Here is a 21,855-nt window from a genome sequence, read left to right as displayed (position 1 = left end):
AAGTGCAGGTAATCAAAGTACGCCACGTGGCTCGGCTGTGAGTAATATTCACATGGTCCTAATAACGGAAAATTCAGATACTGATTTAACAAAAGTTAGAATACAGAGGAAGACAAACACTGTATGATCTCACTTATAGGTGGAATCTAAAAAAAGCTAAATTCAGAAAAAGAGATCAGATTTGTGGTTGCCAGAAGTAGTGGTGGGGAGAGGGACAGGGGAAATTGGGTGATGGTGGTCTAAGGTACAAACTTCCAGGTGTAAGATAAATAAGTCCTGGGGATGTTATGTACACAATGACTATAGTTAACACTGCTGTGTGGCAACTTCGAAAGTCAAGAGAGTTTCGCCTAAAAGTTCTCATCACAAGGGGAAAAAAAATTTTTTTTTAAATTTATTTATTATCATTTATTTTTTTTGGCTGCGTTGGGTCTTCGTTGCTGCGTGCAGGCTTTCTCTAGTTGTGGCGAGTGGGGGCTACTCTCCGTTGTGGGGCGCGGGCTTCTCATTGCGGTGGCTTCTCTTGTTGCGGAGCACAGGCTCTAGGCGTCCGGGCTTCATTAGCTGTGGCACGAGGGCTCAGTAGTTGTGGCTCACGGGCTCTAGCGCGCAGGCTCAGTAGTTGTGGCGCACGGGCTTAGTTGCTCCGCGGCATGTGGGATCTTCCTGGACCAGGGCTCGAACCCATGTCCCCTGCATTGGCAGGCGGATTCTTAACCACTGTGCCACAAGGGAAGCCCGGAAAAACATTTTTTTGTAACTATATGAGGTGATGGATGTTAACTAAACTTATGTGGTAATCATTTCACAATGTACATGTGTGTGAGGTCATTATGCTGTCACACCGTAAACTTACACACTTATGTTGTATGCCCATTACAGCAATAAAATGAAAAAGAAGGGAAAAAGTTACTATAAGTATCTTGGTATATGTGGAGAAGTGTGAGTGTGAGTGTGTGTGTGTGTTATAAATACCTAGAAAGTCAGGTTCTCATTTTCATAGTACAAGTGAATAGATGCCTCAAAGTAAAAAATCAAGCTAGATTCATCTCCACCTAGCATATAGAAAGTACTCAGTAAATGTTTGTGAGTGAATAAATAACTGCTGTTCTAAGTCTCTATTTCAGATCTTCATATATACACTTACATAGCCCTGTAATAGAAAGACTGGAGAAATGGCTTTTCTCTCTCTCTGGTTGCTGTGTATGCCATGGAGGAATGGCTATGATAAGTGTGTGTAAAAAGTAGCCGATTGCAGAACAGCATGATACTACAGTCCATTTTTGAATGGATAGAATATGCACATGTGGACATATACACTTACAAACATACAGGATTATACATGTCAAATAAAATATCTGCAAGGATAGACCAAGGTGCTGTCAGGGAAGAGTAAGAACGGGAAGAGGGTAATATTTCACTTGATATGCTGTTGTATTTTTAAATTGTTTGCAATGGGTATTTCTTGTTTTAATAATTAAAATTAAACATTTACAATTTATTTAGATTTTCGCCACACACACACTCACACACACACACACACACACACACACAAAGGTTATTCAGATCATGTCATTTCCCTGCTCAGAACCCTCCAATGGCTTCCCATTAGATGCAGGATAAAACCCAAACTTCTGCCACGGCCAACACGCCCTGCGTGATCTGCCCCCGGCAGACCCTTCTGGCTTCATTTTGTTTCTGCCTGTGCTCACTGGCCACTCTGGTCCTCGGAGGAGGTCCCTCCTGCTCTTGCACTTGCTCTTCTCTCTCCCTAGAACACCTGTCCCTACCCGCCTTGACATTCACTTTCCTTCCCTGCACTCAGATTTCCACTCAACTGCCACCTCCTCAGAGGCCTTCCTTGACCACCCAATTAAAGTGTCCCCCACCTAGACACTCCGAATCACATTACTCTACTTTCCATAGGACTTATTAGTACATGTCTGTTAATTTGATTTTTCACTGTCTCTCTCCCTCACTGTAAGCTCTACAAGAGCAGTGGCCTTGCCTGGCCTGCTCATCATGGAAACTCCGGTGCCTAGAACAGTTTCTGGCACATGCCATGTAATCAGAGATTATTTGGTGGATGGACAAATGAGGGGATGAGTGGACAAGTGGATTGTACAATAAGCGTTGGAAGGATGGGTGGGTGAGTAGGTGGCTGGGTGGATGGGAGGGGAGTGGATGGATGGGTGAGTGGGTACCTGGCTGGCTGTCATCTGGGCCATTGGAAAATGACCCAGTTGATCTGTCACAAAACCTTCTGTGCTTCTCTACTCTCTCAGCTGCTTCATCCCTCCCACCTGGGGGGATTCGGTAAAGCTAACCTACTATGTCCTGAAAGTTTACTGGGCCTTGTACTCAGTATATTACCTCATATATTACATGTGTTAACCTCATTTAATCATTGCAACTCTGTGGAGTGTTTTCATGCCCTCAGTTTTATAGATGAAGAAACAGGGGCTCAGAGGGGTTAAGTCACTTGCTCCAAGGTTACACACTAGTGAGTGATGGAGCCAGGACTAGACCCAGGTCTGGCCCCAGTGCCTTTTCACTAAGCCTCACCACCTAAAAATACAGATGCAGAGGACATGCAGGAACAGGTGGGAGAATGTGCGGGTGTCTCTACTCTTGAGTCCTCAGAGAATACCTTCCAACAGATATTAAGGGACAGAACAGATGGCCAGGTGGGCCATGATGGCAGGGGTGTGGCAGGGAGGCGGGGGTTGGTGAATAGGGACCAGAACACCTGGGGATGCTGGAGGAGTCTATGAAGGGTTTGGGTCTGAAGGACCCAAATGGGGAGCTCACACATTAGGAGTCATTCCTAGAGCCCCACCCCAGATATAAGGGATCTGCCTGATCACTGAGCCAGGAAAGCACTGGCTTTCTCTAAAGTGCTCACTCCATCAGCCCACCCCAGGCCTAGCTGGTTTCTAGATATACAAACCCATAGCACACCCATATCGCAGGAGGAGAAAATGAGGCTTCAAGAGACCCAAAAGAAATGCACCCAAACCCAGTGAAACTGAGAAGGGGTCAGGCCAGAGGAGAAAGGATCCCTAATGCTGGAAGGGGTCAGAGGTAGCCCTGAGCTTGCTGGGACCCGAGCTGTCCTGCTGCCTGAAGCCACCAGGGGGCGCCAGTCCTCAAGCAGGGACCTTCTCTGGTCCCGAACTGCTTGGTGGAAGGGTGTGCCCGCAGGTCTCTGGATCAGGGAGACCCAGCCCTTGACCCTGGCAGTGGGGGATCTGGGGATAGAGTTGGATGAGGGACACTCTCTAAATTGTCTGGATTTTCCACAGAGAGGATGCATTTCTTGTAGAATTATAAACAAGCTTAAACGGATGGAAAAAGGATATTTTTAAAGACTTTCTAGCCCTAGAGTTCTGAAAGAAGCCTGTGTGTTCCCAGAAATGACCTTGAAGTACATCCACCACCTACTCTCAAGACACAGCTTCCAGGTATAGTCTTTACAGTAGTTGTCAGGTGTGAGTTCCAGCTGAAACTGTTCGCAAGGTTTGGCATCTGGATGTGAGGGCCCTAAATAAGGACTCACCACAAATGGCATCTCTGGGTGTGGCCGTCAGGTTTAAACTGCCATAGATGTGCCAGCAGAATGGAGCTACGGGTGTGAATGGCTCCCAGGTGTGGCCCTCAGGTGTGAAACCTTCCTCAGCTGTGGCACATAGCATGCCTGTCCCTCTGGGACTGCAGAAACCCCAGTGTCTGGCCTGCCCAGGTCTCAGACCCCCCCCCAAAGAATCCTCCAGTGAAGACCCGTTAACTGGGCCACCTGGCCTTCGGTCCAGAGATGTCCCATCACTATACCAAGATCCACCTCAGGTAACCTCTCTTATCTCCCTGCCCAGGTCCCAGGCACTGAAGGCCTCTCTCTCCTCCCCTGAATTTGCTTCAGGATCAAGGCTGGGCCTTGGGGGAGCACAGTTAGACCCAGATGGAAAACGTCCCTGGCCCAGGCCCCATCCTCACCCCCATCCCGAACAGACTGGGGGCTTCAGCCCCTGCTGAATGAGGGAGTCCTCAGAGCCTTTCCTTTAGCTCAGCAGCTCTCACATAGGAGCGGTTCTGCCCCCGCCCCCAGGGGACACGGCAATGCCGGAGACATCTTTGGCTGTCGTGATTGGCAGTACTGCTGGCATCTAGTGGGTGGAAGCCAGGGATGCTGCCAGATATCCTACAATGCACAAGACAGGCCTCACAACATAGAATTATCCAGCTCAAATGCCAATAGACAAATTCTGCTCGCCACACACAGCAGGGAGTGGGGCTGCACCAGCAAGGAGGTGGGGGGGAGTGTGTGTGTGTGAGACAAGAACGGAGAGGAAGACGGGGAATTGGGGGAGGGGAAGGTGAGAAAGCACTGGACCTGGAGCAGACCGACAGAGCTGGGTCCCACTGACCGGCTGTGCCACCTTGTACAAGTCCCGTAGCCGCTTAGCTTGTTTCCTCGTGTGTAAAAAGGCCAAAAGTGTTGGGCAAGAAGATAGATGTGGAAGAAGCTAACCCATGCCTGGATACGCCAAGCATGGTCCATAAACGCAGCCTGGGGGTGCGGGGTGTTGGGAAGCAGGAGTGTCGGGGATCAGGGTAGTGAATTCACATCCCCAAGAGCTAAGTGGAGCTGATTCTCAGAGTTCCAAAGAAGCCCTGGGAACGAGGCGCCTTTCCCTTCTCCCCAGAACCCAGCAGTGCTCAGGTGCGCAGGCCAGGCTGGGGAAGTGGGGCTGGGCCGGGGCCCGGTACTCACCGCTGTGGCTCTCTCCATCACTGCTGAGATAGGGGTAATATTCGTGCGTTTGGCGTTGGTAGAGATCCGTGTCATAAGGAACTAGATCTTCCGATGGCTGCTGAGAGAGGAGGGTGTCAGGGCTGGGATTGTGGCCGGGAGACCGTCTGTATCAGGCTTACAGCCCTCTCTCTGCTTGGAACTGGGAGAGGCCACAGAGAGTGGAAGAGGGGGACCCAGGGGAGCAAGAGCCTTGGCTCCTGCAGAAAGGGGGTGACAGGGACCCTGGAGGTCAGAGGTCAAAAGAGGACCAGGTCTGAGAGGACAGCCCAGCTGCTCCCCACGTCACCTCACACTCATACTCACAGTCCAGCATGTGCCCGGATCCCAGCCCCACACACTCACCCTCTCACGGTCACACTGATATGCCTACACCCCCCAAATACATACATACTCCCCATGACACATTTCTACCCACACTCCCACATGCGAACTCTCACCCCCTCGTCCACTCACAGCCCTCACACTCGCTCTAGGGGGCACTCACACTTACACACACTTGTCATCACACACACACACCATTATGCACCCATCTGTAGGCACACGCAGGGTCACTGGGATTAACGCACGTATCCACCCACTTGCCTGCAAGTGCACTAAACCACACATTCATACCCGCGCCCTTCCTCGGTCACTCACACGCCACACTCACCCCACGGCACACACGCTTGTCCTCCTGCTACAGCCCCGCCCTGACACCCACTCTCTCTCTTAGCCGGTGCCCAGGGCCACCGCCATGACCAGTGGCCGTTCACACTGATGGATTTTACAGGACTCACCCAGGCAGGGCAGGTTTGGGGGCCTCTCCCTCCTCCCCCTCCTCCCGACACCCTCCCTGGGATGCTCCCTGGTCTTCCTCCCCGCGCCCCGCCCCACTGGCACAGGGAATGCACACCCGGAGGCTTCCCAACGGTCATCAGGCCTTTCCTCCCCCGCACAGTGTGTGCCCGAGGATTGCACAACAGTAACTCTGGCCCTCAGGGCTTGGTTTGGCAACCAGGGCTGCCTTGGTAGCCCACCCTCCAAGGACCCACTCCGAGTAGCCCCTGGGCTGGGGCGAGGTGTGGGAGCCCAATAGGATGTGCCTCCTGCCCCGCTCTAGCTGGAGTTCAGGGATTCAGAGGTCAAGGGTCAGAGACAGGGTGGCTGAACCCCAGGGCCTGTGGCTTTCTGGAGGCTGAGCTGGCTCTTCTCGGGACCACCTCTGTCACCCCTGCCGCTCCCCAGGTGGGGGGAGGGTGGGCCAGGGCCAGGTGCTGGTTCTGTGTCCGGCCCAGGGAGGAACCTGGCACTGGGCTTGCAGGCAGTGCAACCCCACAGCAGGATGTCAAGCCCGGGGTGCCTCCCCCAGGCTCTGAGGCCCGGCTGGGGTGGGGCGGGGGTAAGGGAGCTGCCTCTAGGCCGGGAAAGCTGAGTCAGGTGGGCAGGCCCTGCCAAGCCCTTCCCGTCTCCCCCCAGAGCTCCCCACCCTGGCTGAGTTAGGACAGGGTGGGAAAAGGGAGAGGGGTCCTCTCAGAGGGACCCGGGTCTGACACCTGCCGAAGGCTGCAACTGTCACTGAGAGCAGCAGCAGAGGGGGTCTGCCCCAGACGGCTGCCCTTCCCTCCCCGGGGTCCCCCGGGACTCCTGCTTCTTCACCTCCAGCCTCAGCCCTGCCCCCACCCCAGGCTCCCCCCTTGACCTCTCCCAGCTCCTACCCCAGCCCCAATCTCAGCCCCGGGATGTGCCCAGCACCAGCCCCTGCCCTCCACTCCCTGATCCCCAGCCAGAGCCCACGCCTGACTGCGTGGCTAGTCTCTGCTCCCCTCACTGCTCCGGCCCAGCGCCTGCCCCGACCCCTGCCTCTGCCACTCAGGGCCCAGGGCCCAAGCCCCAGACCCTTGGGTCAACAACAGTGTCCTCTGTGCCAGGCCCCAGGCTGGCTGGTGGGGACCCAGGCTTAAGGCAGCCTCAGTCTCCAGAAGCACCCAGGCCACCTCTGGCCTCTTGCCGCCCGCCCTCAAGCCCGTACTGTCCTGGGGACTGTCATCCCCCCCCCCCCAACCAGTCTCCCCATTTCCTCCGCCACCACCTCCCTGCCGCCACCCTCACCATCCTCAGCCCAGCACCCTGCCGTGGAGCTCTGGCCTGCCACCCAAGCCCCATCTATAAATAACCGTTCAGGCCCCACCGATCACAGCTCCACCATGGGCTCAGCCCTCAGCCCGCCAGGGCACGCTCCGAGGAAGCCAATGGCCCCCTTGCTGGGTCTCAGGCCGGGAGCTCCAGGGAGGAAACACCAACTTCCCACTGATAGTGGGAGGGCAGCCGGCGGGCTGGCAGGCAAGCTGGCGGGCGTCCGAGGGCCACAGGTTGGGCTGGTGGAGGAGTCCCAATACTCACAGGGGGGACGAGGGGAAACCCTTCCATTTTGCACGCCTGTAACATCCAGCCGAGCTCCGAGCCGGTCAGGTCCCCTGCCTTGGTGGGGGCCAGTGCGGAGCCCCTGGGGATGGGGCGCCCCGTCGGGGGCTGGACGGACTCAGGGCGGGTACAGGGCTCAGGCCTGCCCCTTGAGCTACAGGAGCCCTGGGTGAGCCCCCTCCCTTGACATTGCAGGGCCAGCGCAAGTTCCTGATTTTATCGAAGGCCTGCCGCTGGGAGATAGTCCCCTTGGGGTGACATCACCACCCCAGCCCGTTTGCATAAATCTCTTGCGCTACAGGAAGTCTCTGGCCGGCTGGGGCAGGTGGTGCTCCAGGGGCTGGCCTGGGAGGCCATGGGGGCCAGGCCCCCTGCCCAGAGGAAGCTGGGACTGTGAGGGGCGGCCTTGAGGGCTGGGGTGGGGAGGAAGAGTGGGAGGGAGGAAGGCTGGCTCCACCACCAGAGGCCTTTCCGGCGCCCAGGCCCTGCAGAGGCTCTCTAACCTCTAACCCCTAACCCCACAAATACCTGCTTCTCTTGAGACCCCCACGTGGCCAACAGTCACTTCCTTGGGGTCAGAGCTGTTAAGGGTGGCCTCTTGGGGTCTCTGCTTTCTGGGGCAGCCTGGCTGGCTGAGGGCTCTGATCCAGCAGAGTGCCAGGCCTGGCTCTTCCTGGGCCCGTAGGACCCCAACCCCTGGGTTCTATCCAGCCTGGGGCTGGGCTCTCGGGCAGGGTCCTCAGCACAGCGCCGCTTTCCCCTTCCCTCCACCAGCTTCCCTTTCACCAGAAGCGTTCTTACACCCTCCCCTCCCAGCTTCCTAAGTACCACCACTTCTTCCAAATCCCTAGATGCTCTACTCCCAGCCCAGATTTCTCAGTGTCTCCTCCCCTTAACAATGCCTTAATATCAATCTAGTCTTCCTAGTTTACAAACTTTTCCTGTCTGTCCATCCATTCATCTATTTTCCCATCCATTTGTTTATCTGTCTGTTTGTCGATCCATCTATCCACCCACCAATCCAGTCATACATTTGTCTATCAGTTTATCCAACTGTGCATTCATTCACCCATTTATCTGTTAGTCTGTCATCCATCCACCCATTTGTTTATCTACTTGTCCAAGTAGCCATCTATATGTTCATATATCAGCCCATCCATCTGTTATTCATCCACATTTCCATCTGTTTATCCACTTGATGTCCAGCTATCAATCTGTTCATCCATTGGTCCTTTTCATCCACCTATCCATCCATCCATTCATCCATTCATCCATCCATCCATCCATCCATCCATCCATCCACTTATCCATCCATACATTTATGCATCCATCCATCCATGTATCCTGCCAATATTAATTGAGTTCCAGGCTTTATGCTGAGTGCTGGGAGAAGAGAAAGATACTGGACAAGATCCCTGCCTTCAGGGAATTCCTGATCTAGTCTGGAGGGCAGAAGGATGAATAGAGACATTTTTTGATCCTTTGATCTCTGGTGAGTCCACTTCTCTTGGGGAAGAACTTCTTGAGCATTCAGTTTCCTCCCCTGTGTAGTCTAACTCTTTGCTTTATATCCCCTTCCCACTAAGACTAGCCAGCCTCCTTCCTGTCAGTGGAATCCCAGACGCCCAAGTGTTTCTTTACTTGCAGCAAAGACCAGGGATTCACAGGTCTGGGTTCACCATTAGATCTATTTCACCTACATCTTCACTGATTTTTTGCATCCACACTTGGGACTCTCCAAGGGGTCCACGTCACTGGTCCTCAGGACTCCCTAGGTACCTGACCAAGGTTCTTCACCAAGAGGAGGGGAGAGGCGGGCTGACTTGGCATCAGCTCCATCCCTGTCCCCACTTTCCCATCAAGAAGGCCTAGGGACTTCCCTGGTGGCGCAGTGGTTAAGAATCTGCCTGCCAATGCAGGGTTCGATCCCTGGTCCGGGAAGATCCCACATGCCGCGGAGCAACTAAGCCCATGCGCCACAACTACTGAGCCTGCGCTCTAGAGCCCGCGAGCGACAACTGCTGAGCCTGCACGCCACAACTACTGAAGCCCATGTGCCACAGCTACTGAAGCCCATGTGCCTAGAGCCCGTGCTCCGCTACAAGAGAAGCCACCGCAATGAGAAGCCCACGCACCGCAATGAAGAGTAGCCCCCGCTCGCCACAACCAGAGAAAGCCCTCACACAGCAACAAAGACCCAACACAGCCAAAAATAAAATAAATTAATTAAAAAAAAAAAAAAAAAAAGAAGGCCTAGTCCCAGCTGACTGGCTGTGTGTGGGGTTGGCTCTACTGCATGAGAACCAGGTCCTGCTTGATGTGTTCATTCATTCTTTCATTCATTCATTCTTATCTTGGTTTGTTTTGCTTATATGCTTATTTATCTACTTATTCATTCATTTAATCACTTTTTTAAAAAAATTAATTAATTTATTTATTTTTGGCTGCATTGGGTCTTCGTTGCTGTGCCCAGGCTTTCTCTAGTTGCGGCGAGCGGGGGCTACTCTTCGTTGCGGTGTGCGTGCTTCTCATTGCGGTGGCTTCTCTTGTTGCGGAGCACGGGCTCTAGGTGCGTGGGCTTCGGTAGTTGTGACACACGGGCTCAGTAGTTGTGGTGCACGGGCTCAGTTGCTCCGTGGCATGTGGGATCTTCCCAGACCAGGGCTCAAACCCATGTCCCCTGCATTGGCAGGCGGATTCTTAACCGCTGTGCCACCAGGGAAGCCCCTAATCACTAACTTTTTATTGAGGGTCTCCCATGTGCTGGCCTGGCAAGGGGACACAGACATGAAGGAAGCATGCCCTGGGCCTCCAGGAGCTCACAGGCCTGCAGAGAGAACACACGTGTGAGCAGACGGCATGGTCCTTCTGGGAGGCAGGGGCACAAGAGGTGCCAGTTGCATTAGCGAACAGTTAATCAGGTCAGGGCCCCAGGTAGGAAAGCGTGCAAGGGAGAGAGCATGTCCGGCTGAGGGACCAGCCTGAGCAAAGGCAAGGAGCTGGGAGAGAACAAGGGAACAGTGAGCTGCCCTCCTTGTGGCTGGAAGCAAGACAGGGCAAGAAGGCAAAGAGCCTTGAGTACCAAGCCCAGGAGGCTGGTGGGTTTCCGGGGGCGACTGTGGAGCCTTTGCTGGTTATAAGCAGGGCGTGTGGTGCTCCCCTCCGTGGACACAGGGAGCAGACCAGGTCGGCTCTGTGTTCCTGAGCCCTAAGCCTCAAGGGGCCTCAGGAGAAGAACGAGATTCCATAGTCCCAAGTCTGGCCAAGCCCAAGGGGCCTGGGTAAGGAAACCCATAAAAGACCCAGGGCCCCAAATCTATGGAAATGGGCAGAACTGACTCCCGCTTTCCATGCAACTCCAGCATCCTGTGTCCATTCACACAGCAAGTTCTCCCCATTCTTCCTCCCACTGCCCCTCCTCCCAAAGTGCACCAGAGGCCTCTTCCCGAGATTCGAATTCCTAGGGACCTGATGTTATCCTAAGCCTTTGGAATAGTAGGACCCAGATTCTAAGCAATTCTGAGCAGAGCAGGGAAGGTCTGATAATCCACAACCCCAGGGCTAACAGCTCCTTAAAAAGGGGGGAAAGGGACTTCCCTGGTGGCACAGTGGTTAAGAATCTGCCTGCCAATGCAGGGGACACGGGTTCGAGCCCTGGTCCGGGAAGATCCCACATGCCGTAGAGCAGCTAGGCCTGTGCACCACAACTACTGAGCCTGCGAGCCACAACTCCAGAAGCCCGTGCACCTAGAGCCCATGCTCTGCACTGCATTGAGAAGCCTGCGCACCGCAATGAAGAGTAGCCCTCGTTCACCACAACTAGTGAAAACCCACGCGCAGCAATGAAGACCCAACACAGCCAAAAATAAAACATTTTAAAAATTAAAAAATGTTTTAAAAAGGGGGGAAATTATTTTCTGAGTCAGCACTGTGCTGAGTGCTTCCACCCTTGTGATCTCACGTAACCAGGACAACCATCTGTTACCCTGAGGCCCAAGAGGTCAGTGACTCGCCCAGGGTCACACAACCTGTGAGTGGAGAGCTGGGGCATGAACCTGCCTTCTGGGGCTCTAGGAAGGGCTGGATCCTAGGACAGGGGAAAGAGGCAGAGGAAGAGAAGCCAAATATGGGGAGAGCAAGGAAGGGCAGAGAGGGGAAAGGCAGCCAGAACTGGAGAGGAAGAGAAAGGAAAAAAAAAAGGAGAAAGAGTCAAAGAAGGGAGTAGAGAGAAGTGAGGCAATGAAAGAGAGAACGGGGCGGGGGTGGTGGGAGGGGAGGACAAGGGAGGGAGAGAGGAGACAGGACAGCAGGGACTGGGTAGCGACAGGACCTCAGAGGAGCACAGGCCTGGCCTCCTTCTGCAGCAGAGGAAATGGGACCAGAGAGGGTCCCCAACTTGCTGGAGGCCCCCAGGAGCATCATGTTGGCTTGTGGTTCATATTTCTTGTGGCCAAGAAATTGGTTTCACACCAAAAATCTTAGGTGCTCCAGGGAATGAGAAGTGAAACAGTTTTTAAAATTACTTTATTTTTTGAATAGGTAATATATGCACATGGTATGAAATCCAAAAGGTACAAAAAGGGAAACAACTGTCCAGTTCCCTGTTACCTGATTCTTGGGTATTTTTCTAGGGATAGTCTAAGCAGACAAAGGCATAGAGGCAGACATAGTCTTTTTAAAATTTCACCCAGAAAGTAGCATACTAAACATATTGCACTTCACTTTGGTTGTTTTCCCCCCTAAATCCATCCCATGTCCATGCGTATAGAGCTGCCTCGTTCTTTTTAATGACTATATAGTATTCCACTGTTTGGATGGACTGTGATAGTTTAACATCATGAGAGACTTCATTCATACAAAAGACTGCATGAACCACTTATGTCCAATTTAAAGAATAATTATAAAGTGAACACTTATGTAACCACCATCCGGGTCAAAAAATAAAACGTTGCCAGCACTACAGAAGCATCCCCCAAATCCCTTCCCTCTCTCTAGAAGTAACACTATCTTAACTTTTTCAGTAATTGTGTCCTCATTTTCTTTATAGTTTTCGCACTTATGTAAACACCTCTAACAATATAGTTTAGTTTTTACCTTAACAGATTTTAATCTTTATACAAAGAGAATCATAGTGTAAATATTCTTTTGTATCCCACTTCTTCTTTCCCACTATGTTGTTGCATGTAGCCGCGGTCTGTTTTCATTGCTGTATAGTATTCCATTGTTTAAAAAGTTACTTAACCAGTCTCTTATTGATGGACATTCAGGTTGTTTCCAGTCTTTTGCTATTACAAATAATACTGCAATAGATAAAATTTGCTAACTTACACATATGCAAGTGTACGTCTAGGATAAATTCCCCAAAGTTGAAATACTGGGTCAAAGAGCAGTGGTTTTGTTTTGGTTATTTTTCCAGGGACGCTAGAAGGGAGTGTCCACTGGAATAGTTGGGGGAAGATTTGAGTTAAAGGTCGTTTGCTGGGCTGGATGGACTGTAGTGCCGGCTCCAGGTGGCGGTTCTCATGCTTTCATGTTTGCTTGCTTCTAAGAAACATCCTTCAACAGTAAAGAACAAAACATATTTTTCCGCCTTAAATGAAAACTATGTAGGAGAAAGTCCTACTTCTGCAGAAGTAAATGTTCAAAGGGAAAGAAAGTAAAATGCTATAAATTCTTTCTCTATATTTAATTTTCCAAGTCTAATTTTGACTATTAAGAGAGTGATAGTGAAAAGAAAATCACCGCAACCAAATGCAGGCTGAGTCAAAAACCCTTGTGCACCTCCCTGTAGACACTAATAAATAGGATCAGAAGTTACCTAAAATAGAAATAAAAAGTCCTTCAATTATAAGTAATATGGAAAATGGTGGATGAATTGGGAGATTGGGATTGACATATATACACTAATATGTATAAAATAGATAACTAATAAGAACCTGCTGTATAAAAAATAAATAAATAAAATTCAAAACAAGCACAACAACAACAAATAGAGAAAAAAAAAAAAGAAAATGGCATAGCTTTCGATCTTAACTCACTGGAAAAGAGACCAGATAATTATTTAGATGCTCTAATGTAGGTGCATGGAAACTTTTTTAATTTAAAAATTTTTATTTTTATTTTTTTATTGAAGTATACACAGAATTTTTAAAAATATTTATTTATTTATTTATTTGGCTGAGCCAGGTCACAGAAATTTTTGACTCACCTCTTTTGATGTCAAAGGAGACATATTTTTAAAAATTGAGGTATAAATGGCATATAACACTGTATTAGTTTTGTGTACTGCATTTTTAAAATTTTATTTATTTTTTTGTCTGCATTGGGTCTTCATTGCTGCACTCAGGCTTTCTCTAGTTTCGGCGAGCGGGGGCTACTCTTCGTTCCGCTGCGTGGGTTTCTCATTGCGGTGGCTTCTCTTGTTGCCGAGCACGGGCTCTAGGCGCACGGGCTTCAGTAGTTGTGGCTCGCAGGCTCAGTACTTGTGGCACACGGGCTTAGTTACTCCGCGGCATGAAGGATCTTCCCGGACCAGGGCTCGAACCCGTGTCCCCCGCATTGGCAGGCAGATTCTTAACCACTGCGCCACCAGGGAAGTCCTGTACGGCATTGGAAACTTTTAAGTAGGTAGGTAGATAAATATAGAGATATTGTCACGTTGCCCTGGATAAAAGTTGTAGCAACTTACACTCCTACCAGCAGCACATGACCGTGCTGTTCCCCACCCCACTGGACGAGTGGGTGGCCATGTAGGGCTGGCCCTGCAGAGTGACAGGGAGGTCAGGCAGGCCTGAGTGGTGGAGCACCAGGTGTCCTTTGCCCCTACTGGGCTGGGTGGCTGATGGGGTAGGCTGGGTGCTATTGCAGTCACAGGGTAGACAGGCAACAGGAAACATGGGCACTGTGTCCTCGAAGCTGTGTCCACCTGGGGGACATGATCCCTCATCACACAGACCCCTCAACCTCAGCCCAAAGAGCTCTAAAAGGAGGGAACAGCACTCCCCTCACCCCCGCTTCCTAGCCACCGGTCCCCATGGGGCTTGACGGGGCGTGTGGGAAAACTCAGGCCTCAGAGCATGAGCTGGGCAAGTTGACCAAAAAGAGCTGAGCCCGTGTACAGAAATGGCCGTCTTGCAACTTCCTCTCACAGTTGAGACACTGGGAGAGGCTCCTTGGGCCCCTCCGAGCTCCTCGAGCTCTGGTCAGAGTGCTGGGCTGGCTCTTTAGCGCATTAGGACATCCAACAAATATTTGCTCAGGGCCTCTAAGGGCCAGGTGACAAAACAGGCAAAAATCCCTGTCTTCCTGGGGCTTGTTCTGGAGCAGGGAAGGCAGGATATATGCAGAGTAGGTGAGAAGGCAGCAAACGCTATACGAAAGAGGATGACCCAGCTGGGGAAGGGGGCGCCATGTGCAGAGTGAAGAGGGCAGCAAGGGCAGGCCTCAGGGAGAAGGGGACACCTGAACAAACCCTGGGGACAAGTGAAGGAGCCAGCCAAGCAGACACCTGGGAGAAGAGCTCGAGGCAGGGGGACCAGCAAGGGGCCAGTGTGAAAAGAATCAGTGGTAGGAGGTGAGGGAGGTGAGGGTCTGGTCAGGTAGGGCGCTGGGGGACGTTGTGTGTTGTGTGGAAGTTGGTTTTGATTCCGGGAGATCAGGAGCACCACTGCAAAGTTCATTTCCTTATTCAGATCTGAAGTTGGGGCCGTTATCATCCCTGTGGTACAGATGAGGAAACCGAGGATCAGAAGGGGCCCATGATTCAGCCAATCGAGGGACAGGCGAGGCTTAAACCAGGTCTGCTGGAGACCCCGGGTGGTATCCACCGCAGGCTCTCACCAAGTGCCGCGAGCCAGGACAAGGCAAGGCGAAAGGCCCAGCATCGGCTGAGGTGATGCAGTCAACCAGCATTAACTCGCCCCACCTCCCATGACCCTGTGAATTTACTGTCAGTGCCATTTTAATGACAAGGGTCACGTGGCTCAGCTGGTGAGGGGACTGCCCAAGGACACACACAGCTGGCCAGGGGGTGGGAGGTGACTGCCACTCTGAGTGGCCCTGGGACATGGGCTTCCGCTGCTGCCTCTATCTCGAGTTTCTCCCATGGATGTTTCCCTACCTAAAAATTGTCCTTGGCTCTGGCTTGTTCACAGGCTGAAGTCCAAAGCTCTGAGGGCTGTGCTGGAGCCCCCAGCACCCAGGAGTCCGGCCAGCATTTCCACCCTCCGCCACCCCAAGTGGACCAGCCCCACCCCCACCTCCAGCCAGAAGACACTACTCAACATTCCCAGAACCTCTTTCTCAATCTCCCACGGCCTTTGCTCACAGTCCCACCCCCTCCCACACCCTAAGATCTCCCTCCATCTTTTGAGGGCTCGCCTCCTCCAGGCTGTCCCCCCAGATTCTCCTTTCCCAGTTCACCCCCATCTCTCCCCAGCCTTGCTGAGTCCCTCCTTGCACTCTGCGCCAGCTCCTGCCCCCTGCTCCCCAGCCCCAGTGGCCAGTAGGCACAGATTTCCAGAGCGGCCTGACTTCCTGCATGCCCTGAATCCCATTGCCGGCCCCCCCCCAGACCCTTGTCTCCTGCTGACCAGACCTGCAGACAGGGAGCTCACCTCCCGGCCACATCACTCAGCCTCCGGCACCTCAAACCCACCGCCACCCACAGCGACTTCCTCCTGCTCACCACGGGCATCACCCCCCCACTCCCGGCTCGCTCACTGAGGACAGGAGCCACTTTCCCCCTCTAGGCCCCCTCTTCTGTGAAGCCCCTGACACCATCCTCTTCTATCTAGGTATCCCTGGCTCCTTCCTTACGATTGGCTGTGTGGCCTCTGGGCAAGCTCTTTCCCCTCCCCGAAGCTCACATGCCTCAATTCTGTAGAGGGGCCAACAAGACCCAGCCCGCAGCATTGTACAGAGGGCAGAACGAGACAATCTGTGTGAGCCTTCCCTTTGTATACAGTAGGGTTTCAATCAGTCCACGTTTCCCTCGTTGGCCTCCACAAATGCTTACTGAGCCTTGTGGAGTTTAGGACTATGGCTCTAGAGACCTTGACTCGGATCCTATCCCTGCCCTTTGTTTGCTGAGTGGCTGAGGGCAAGTCACTTCTCAGAGCCTCGGTGTCCTCATCTGTAAAATGGGGGCAATAACAGGATGCACCTCACCGGGCCGTGAGAATTAGAGGAGCCCACATGTGAGATGTTCATGTGTGACATGCACACCCGGCATCCCTTGGAAGGAGGAAGGCTCGACCCTGTCCCTGAGAGCTCAGGATCTCTGCAGCCCTCAGCTCCTTGGAGCTCCTGTCCCCTGGCCTCTCCAAAGCCTCCTTGGAAAAACTGAGAAATGTGGGGAGTCGAGAAGCTGGCGGAGGAGAGCCTTGAGACAGCAGCATCTCGCCCTTCTTTGCTCTGCCCATACTTCTCTCCTTCTCCCTGCCTGAGCAACCAGCTCTCGGGAGGGGAAAGCCAGCCAGAGAAAGGGGGCCCAGGTCTGGAGTAGGGACCTTGTGATAGGATGAGGGGGCCTTTGCAAAGAAGGAAAAGTAATCATTATTGAGCTCCCATCATGGGCCCAGCACACTGGATCTTTACAACAAAGCTATGGGACAGGAATCACCTCAGTTTTATAGATGAGAAATGGGTCTCAGAGCATATACTTAAACTGCTCCAGGTCACAAAGCAGAAAGGGCCAAAATCAGGTTTGGACCAGGCTTATCTTACTCCAAAGCCTGTGCTCTCAGCCCAAAGCTGCCCCAGTGTGTGTGCCAGGAGCAGGTGTCTCTGTGCATAGGATGGGAGTAGGAGGGCCCTGAGGAGGCCAGTGAGTGAGGGGCTGACTTGATTTCCAGGTTGTGGAGCCCAAGATTAGTTTGAAGCTGCCTAGGGGTCCCGGGTGGGTGTGAGGGGCAGCCCAGGGTGCAGGAGTAGGAGGCACGGACCCGGAAGGAGTTAAATGCATAAGGAGCCTGAGTGAATCAGAGGCTCCACAGGCTGAGATGGAAATTCCCTGTGTATGGCGTGTGGTCACCCAGAAAAGGGAAACGGTGCTTTTCGGAGCAGAGGACGGTGGGGGCTTGAGCCCGGGAGCAGATGCCTGCCTGGGTGGGGCTGGTGAGGGCATAGTGACCGAGGAGGCCTGACCTCCGGGTGTGCTCAGGTCCTGGGTGGGAAGAGGGAGGTGAGGAGCCATCAGGCCAGACCAGGCCTGGTCATGCTGTGGTGTGTCCATGGGTCCTGACAGATGGATAGGAGTTTACCGGGCCCAGAGGAAGGAAGGGCACTTGACTCGGACCGTGGCAACTACTAGAGCCAAGGCACAGGGGTGTGACTCAGCATGGAGAGCCAGTCCCCCAGCTTTTGTTGGGGAACTCTTTCCTATCCCACCCCAATGGCACCCTCCTCACCCCGGGAAGCACTCATCACTTGTTCTTGGTGTCTCACAGCCGCAGTTTCCCTCTCGGAGTACTCAGGATCTTGTAACTCATCTGCCTTCTCCACAAGACTGTGGACAGGGCCATGCCCTAGTTCTAGAGATTGCTTGCACCCAGCCTAGGGCTGGCATCAAGTAGGTGCTCTGTGTTTGTGGAATGACAATTCATAGAAGAGGATTCTGAGGCTCAGAGAAGTTAGGTGAAAGGCAGCCAGCTGACTGTGGCTGAGTGGGGCTAGGGCTCTGCCTCAGCTGGGACTTAGTGGGAGGCAAGGAATGGGGCAGGGAAGGCGGCACTGGGCACTGACGAACCCCATCTGGTAACTCCGCTGTCCAAGGCCTGCTTCCCCCTCAAGCTTCGGGACAGCCCCGCTCCTGCCTTGTCACAGTGCTGGGAAACTCCTGTCCTCCTGGGCAGGAGACTGAGGGATGAGATGGAGCGAGGGGCAGTCAGACGGAGACAGAAGGGGACTGGACGTCAGGAAATCTTGAATCTCAGTCCAGACACTTTCTAGCTGTGTAGCCTGGGGCACGTGACCTCCCCTGTGAGCCCGTGTCCATTTATGATGGAGATAATGGGACAGGCTTGTTCTGGGGACAGAAAGAACTGACTTCCTCTGCACCGTCGCAAGGGAGCTCGTCTATTATTAGAAGTATTACTTATGTTGTCTGTTGTCTCTCCCTGGAATAGGCCCCTGCTACGGCACCATCCTGCCTGCCACTTCCTAAGCAGCGTGTGCCGTGGTCTCGGGTCCAGTGTCCGTCTGTTCCAGCTCAATTCTGACCTGCACAAGGGCCTGTGACCCACACCAGCCGGATGAGTGGGCCGAAACCAAACTCAAAGAGAGAGATGGCTGGGGCCTCCTGCCCAGAAACATGCCCCCTTAAGGCCCCAGGTGCCCCAAGTTCCACCACAGCACCCCAGATTACTTGGCGCCCCCCTTGAAGGTCAAGGTCCCCTGGAGAAGCTACCCTCAGGCAGGGCCGGGCAGCATCATGGTGGCCATTGGTGCTGGAGCTTTTCCAGCCACGAAGGGGAACTGAGAACTGTGGGAATGTGCTTTGGGCAGGCCACGGTGGGCTGGGCCCGGGTGGGAGGGGGCTGCTCCAGGGAGCCCAGACTGATGGGGTCCTGGGGGGTGAGGAGTAGAAGGGGATCCCCCCCCAGGCAAGTGGCCATGGGGCCGGGGGTCACCATGAAGTACTGGCAGGTTGTCCAGAGAGACCTGGCCGGGCAGCGGGAGGTTGGGGAGCTGTGTGGGGAAGGAAAGAGGAAGCCATGAGGAGGGGGGATGGGCCTGCCGGGGATGGAGCGGGACTGGGGGCTGGGGGCCTGGAGCCACTTTGGCCGCAGCCGCTTCACTTCTCCCGGTTTCGGTTTGTAAATAGCGGCTGGCTCCGGGCAGGCGGGATGGGCCCTGCCCCTTCCGTGGCCTGTGTCCAGGGAGGTCCAGGTCTGAGTAGCTGCAGACACCCCAACCCTGGATTTGAGGACCCCTGCAGGCATCAAGGCTGGCCCAGCCTTTGGCCTGGGCAGGCAGGTTCTGATGGGCCTGGTTCTGGGCAGCCCCAACCTGTGGTCACTGAGGTAATGCAGCTGGGACAGAACTTGATGACTTGGCCACATTGGGCTTATTTATAACTGGGCCTCCGTGGGCAGAAGCAGCTGCTGAGCCGCCAACTCAGCACTTAGGCTGACCCAAGGCACCAAGGCAGGGGACAGGACGGTGGGGGCCAGGCTGGCCTGATGGCCCCTCAGGCTGGGCCTCAGAGTTTTGGGATCCTCAAGGCCTCTTTGGCTGGAACCAGTCCTTGGCTGTCTATGATGGGCAGGCCTTGAGATTTAGGAGGAACCACTTGTGAAGTGGGCACCTCAGAACCTCCTGGGCCAAGTGTGTGGCTGAACTCAGTCCGTGGACTGGTCAGTTCCCAGGGGGCTCAGGCCTTGGCCTTCCTGCAAAGAAACTCTTCTTCCAGAGGTCAGATGCTGTCAGCAAACTCAACAAGAAGCAAAGTCATCTCCCCTCCCCTTCTTGCAATAGCAGCTTAAAAACAAAACAAAACACATTCGGGAACAGGGCAACGCCAAATCCTAAGGCCTCGCCTTAGGTTCGGAGAAAGGTTCGGATCCCTCCTGAGGCCCCTGCATCACAACACATGGGCACCCATCTCCTTGGTGAATGGATGAGAAGGGCTGGCCCTGCCCCCCACCCCCATTGCCTTTCTTCTGAGGAAGAATGTGAGGGGGTATCAAACACTTTCCTAACGTTTGCAGGAATAAAGAGGATCCTAAAATTCTTCTCCTGCTTTGAATCCTTCCAGATCAACCTTGTCGCCTACCACTCTCCGTCTGTCCCATCAACACCCTATCTCCCAAACCCAGTCCCGGCCTTCCCACCTCCATGCCTTCTTCTAAGTCTGGTTCCCCCACCTGGCGTGCCCTTCTCTCTCCCCAGTCTCTCCAAGCCCCTTTCTGTCAAGACCTATGCCAAGCCCCCCTCTGAGGGTCCCAGCCTCAACCCTGTCCCCAAAGCTGAGGCTGTTGGGATGGAAAAATCAAGGGAGGTCAGAACTGGGGCAGAAATGGGTGAGGGATTTTAGATGATGGGTGCCATGATCACCACACAAAAGAGGAAATCAAGGCCTGGATCGGGTCAGGGATGGCCAAAGGCACTCAGTGAGCAAAGGACAGAGCTGAGACCAGAGCTCCCACCCTTGGACCTCTGACCTCCTGGACCACCTGCTCAGCCTTGAGTGATAGCCCTGCCTGGCCCCTTCCTCTTGGCGGAAGCTGTTGGGGACAGGAAGGATGGGGGCCTCCGGTGGTGGGGGGGGTGACTCGGGCCATCCACTACCCTGGATCGGGACCTGGGCTGATGGGCCCACTTAGGCCCCTCTGGGCAGGGTCGGGGCGCCCGACCTGGAGCCACCCGGGCTGCAGCTGCCCCTGTTTCCACATCGGCAGTAGCAAGTCCGGTGCCTGAGAAAACAGGAAGCGCCCAGTCACCACAGGAAGCATGTGTGTGCAGCCTCCCCACCCCCGGCCATTGCAAAACGCCAACAGCCCCGTTACGACAGGCGCTGCACAGCGGCGGCCAGGAACGCTCCGGCTGCCAGGCCCGCCAAGGGGCCGGACAGACAGACTCCAGCCCTCACCTGCCTGCACTAGGCCACGGGGTGAGGTCCAGCGGTGGCCTTGAGGAGCCCCAGGTCTGGGCACGGGGGCCTCACGCCTTCCTCTGGGTTCTCAGCCCCATCCCCAGATGCACCTGCGCCAGGCCTGCTCTGGCCACCATTAAATCCGAAGATGGCGTCAGGGGTTGCAGAGAAGCCATTTCTCTGACCTGGTGGGTAGCGTTCGAGGACACTGCGTGCAGCCCTCGGACCTGCCAGGACTTGAGAGGCCATTGGCCCAGAGCCTGCCACCTCCACAACCCCAGGGAGCTGTCTGCTGTCAAGTCCACACCTGCCACAGCCTCTGCCCGGCCCCAGCCCTTCCCAACCGAGACTGTGCCGGCCCCTGCGGTCCTGCCCAGGCTAGCCTTTGGGGGGTCGGGGTCCCTCCTCGTCCCTCCCTTCCTGCCCTGACTCACCTCTCACTTCTGGGCCCCCCAGGCTCAACCTTTGGAAGGAGATGGGAGTCCAACAAGGCCAAGGCCCCGTGCCTGGGAGGCCTGTGCTCCTCCAGCCCCGGGGACAGCAAGGAAAAGAGAAGAGAGTAGAGCATTTCATGGCTATAATAAATCAAAGGGGGAAGTCGGAGCAGGAGAAATAAGAAACTTCCCTACCCTGGGCACAGGGACCTGCCAGGCGGCAGCCCCCGGCACCCCATGGCCTTCCCTCCTCCCTCCTGTATCCCTGGCTGGGGCCCAGATCTGGTGCCCTCTCCCCAGGCTGAGGCACCCCACCTGCCCAGAGATCCCCCTGGGCATCCAACAGCCCTTCTCATTGTGCATCCTGGAGGTCCAGCATCTCTCAGCTCTGCGCCTCCGTTTCTTCCAAATGGGCATGGAAATTCCCCAAGTCGAGTGCTCCTCTGGGGAGGTGAGAGGTCAGACTGGCCAGCAGAGAGGGCTGAAGACGGGTAGTGTCTCTCCAGACAAGGACCCTCAGGGCATGAAGAGGGGGGTGAGACATTCTGAGAACTCCCAGCGGGAGAGTTGGACTGGGATGGACAAACCTCTGTGAGAGGAGATGGGCGAGCCAA

The 21,855-nt window shown here is 54.2% G+C and overlaps 1 protein-coding gene across 3 annotated transcripts in view; it reads right to left on the bottom strand.

Annotated features, from left to right (window-relative positions):
- The window catches only part of SPI1 (Spi-1 proto-oncogene), a 30,404-nt gene extending 9,336 nt beyond the window's left edge, over nt 1-21,068 (bottom strand). The window contains exons 1-2 of one of the 3 annotated variants that reach the window (XM_082340271.1): nt 20,918-21,068; nt 4,772-4,868 (exon numbers count right to left, since the gene is read on the bottom strand). In XM_082340271.1, the coding sequence (XP_082196397.1) occupies nt 4,772-4,868; nt 20,918-20,983 (163 nt within the window). In that variant the 5' untranslated portion in view covers nt 20,984-21,068. Of the gene's footprint in view, nt 1-4,771; nt 4,872-7,192; nt 7,355-20,917 lie in introns of those variants that run through there. The other 2 variants (XM_082340272.1, XM_082340273.1) reach the window with 2 other exon arrangements.
- Nucleotides 21,069-21,855: the final 787 nt, after the last annotated feature.

The sequence above is a fragment of the Balaenoptera borealis genome (genome assembly GCF_965194805.1).
Source record: "Balaenoptera borealis genome assembly, chromosome: 11".
In the NCBI taxonomy this organism is placed as follows: Eukaryota; Metazoa; Chordata; class Mammalia; order Artiodactyla; family Balaenopteridae; genus Balaenoptera; species Balaenoptera borealis.
The sequence above is the reverse complement of the archived record's forward strand: the minus strand, read 5'-3'. Positions and strand labels throughout refer to the sequence as shown.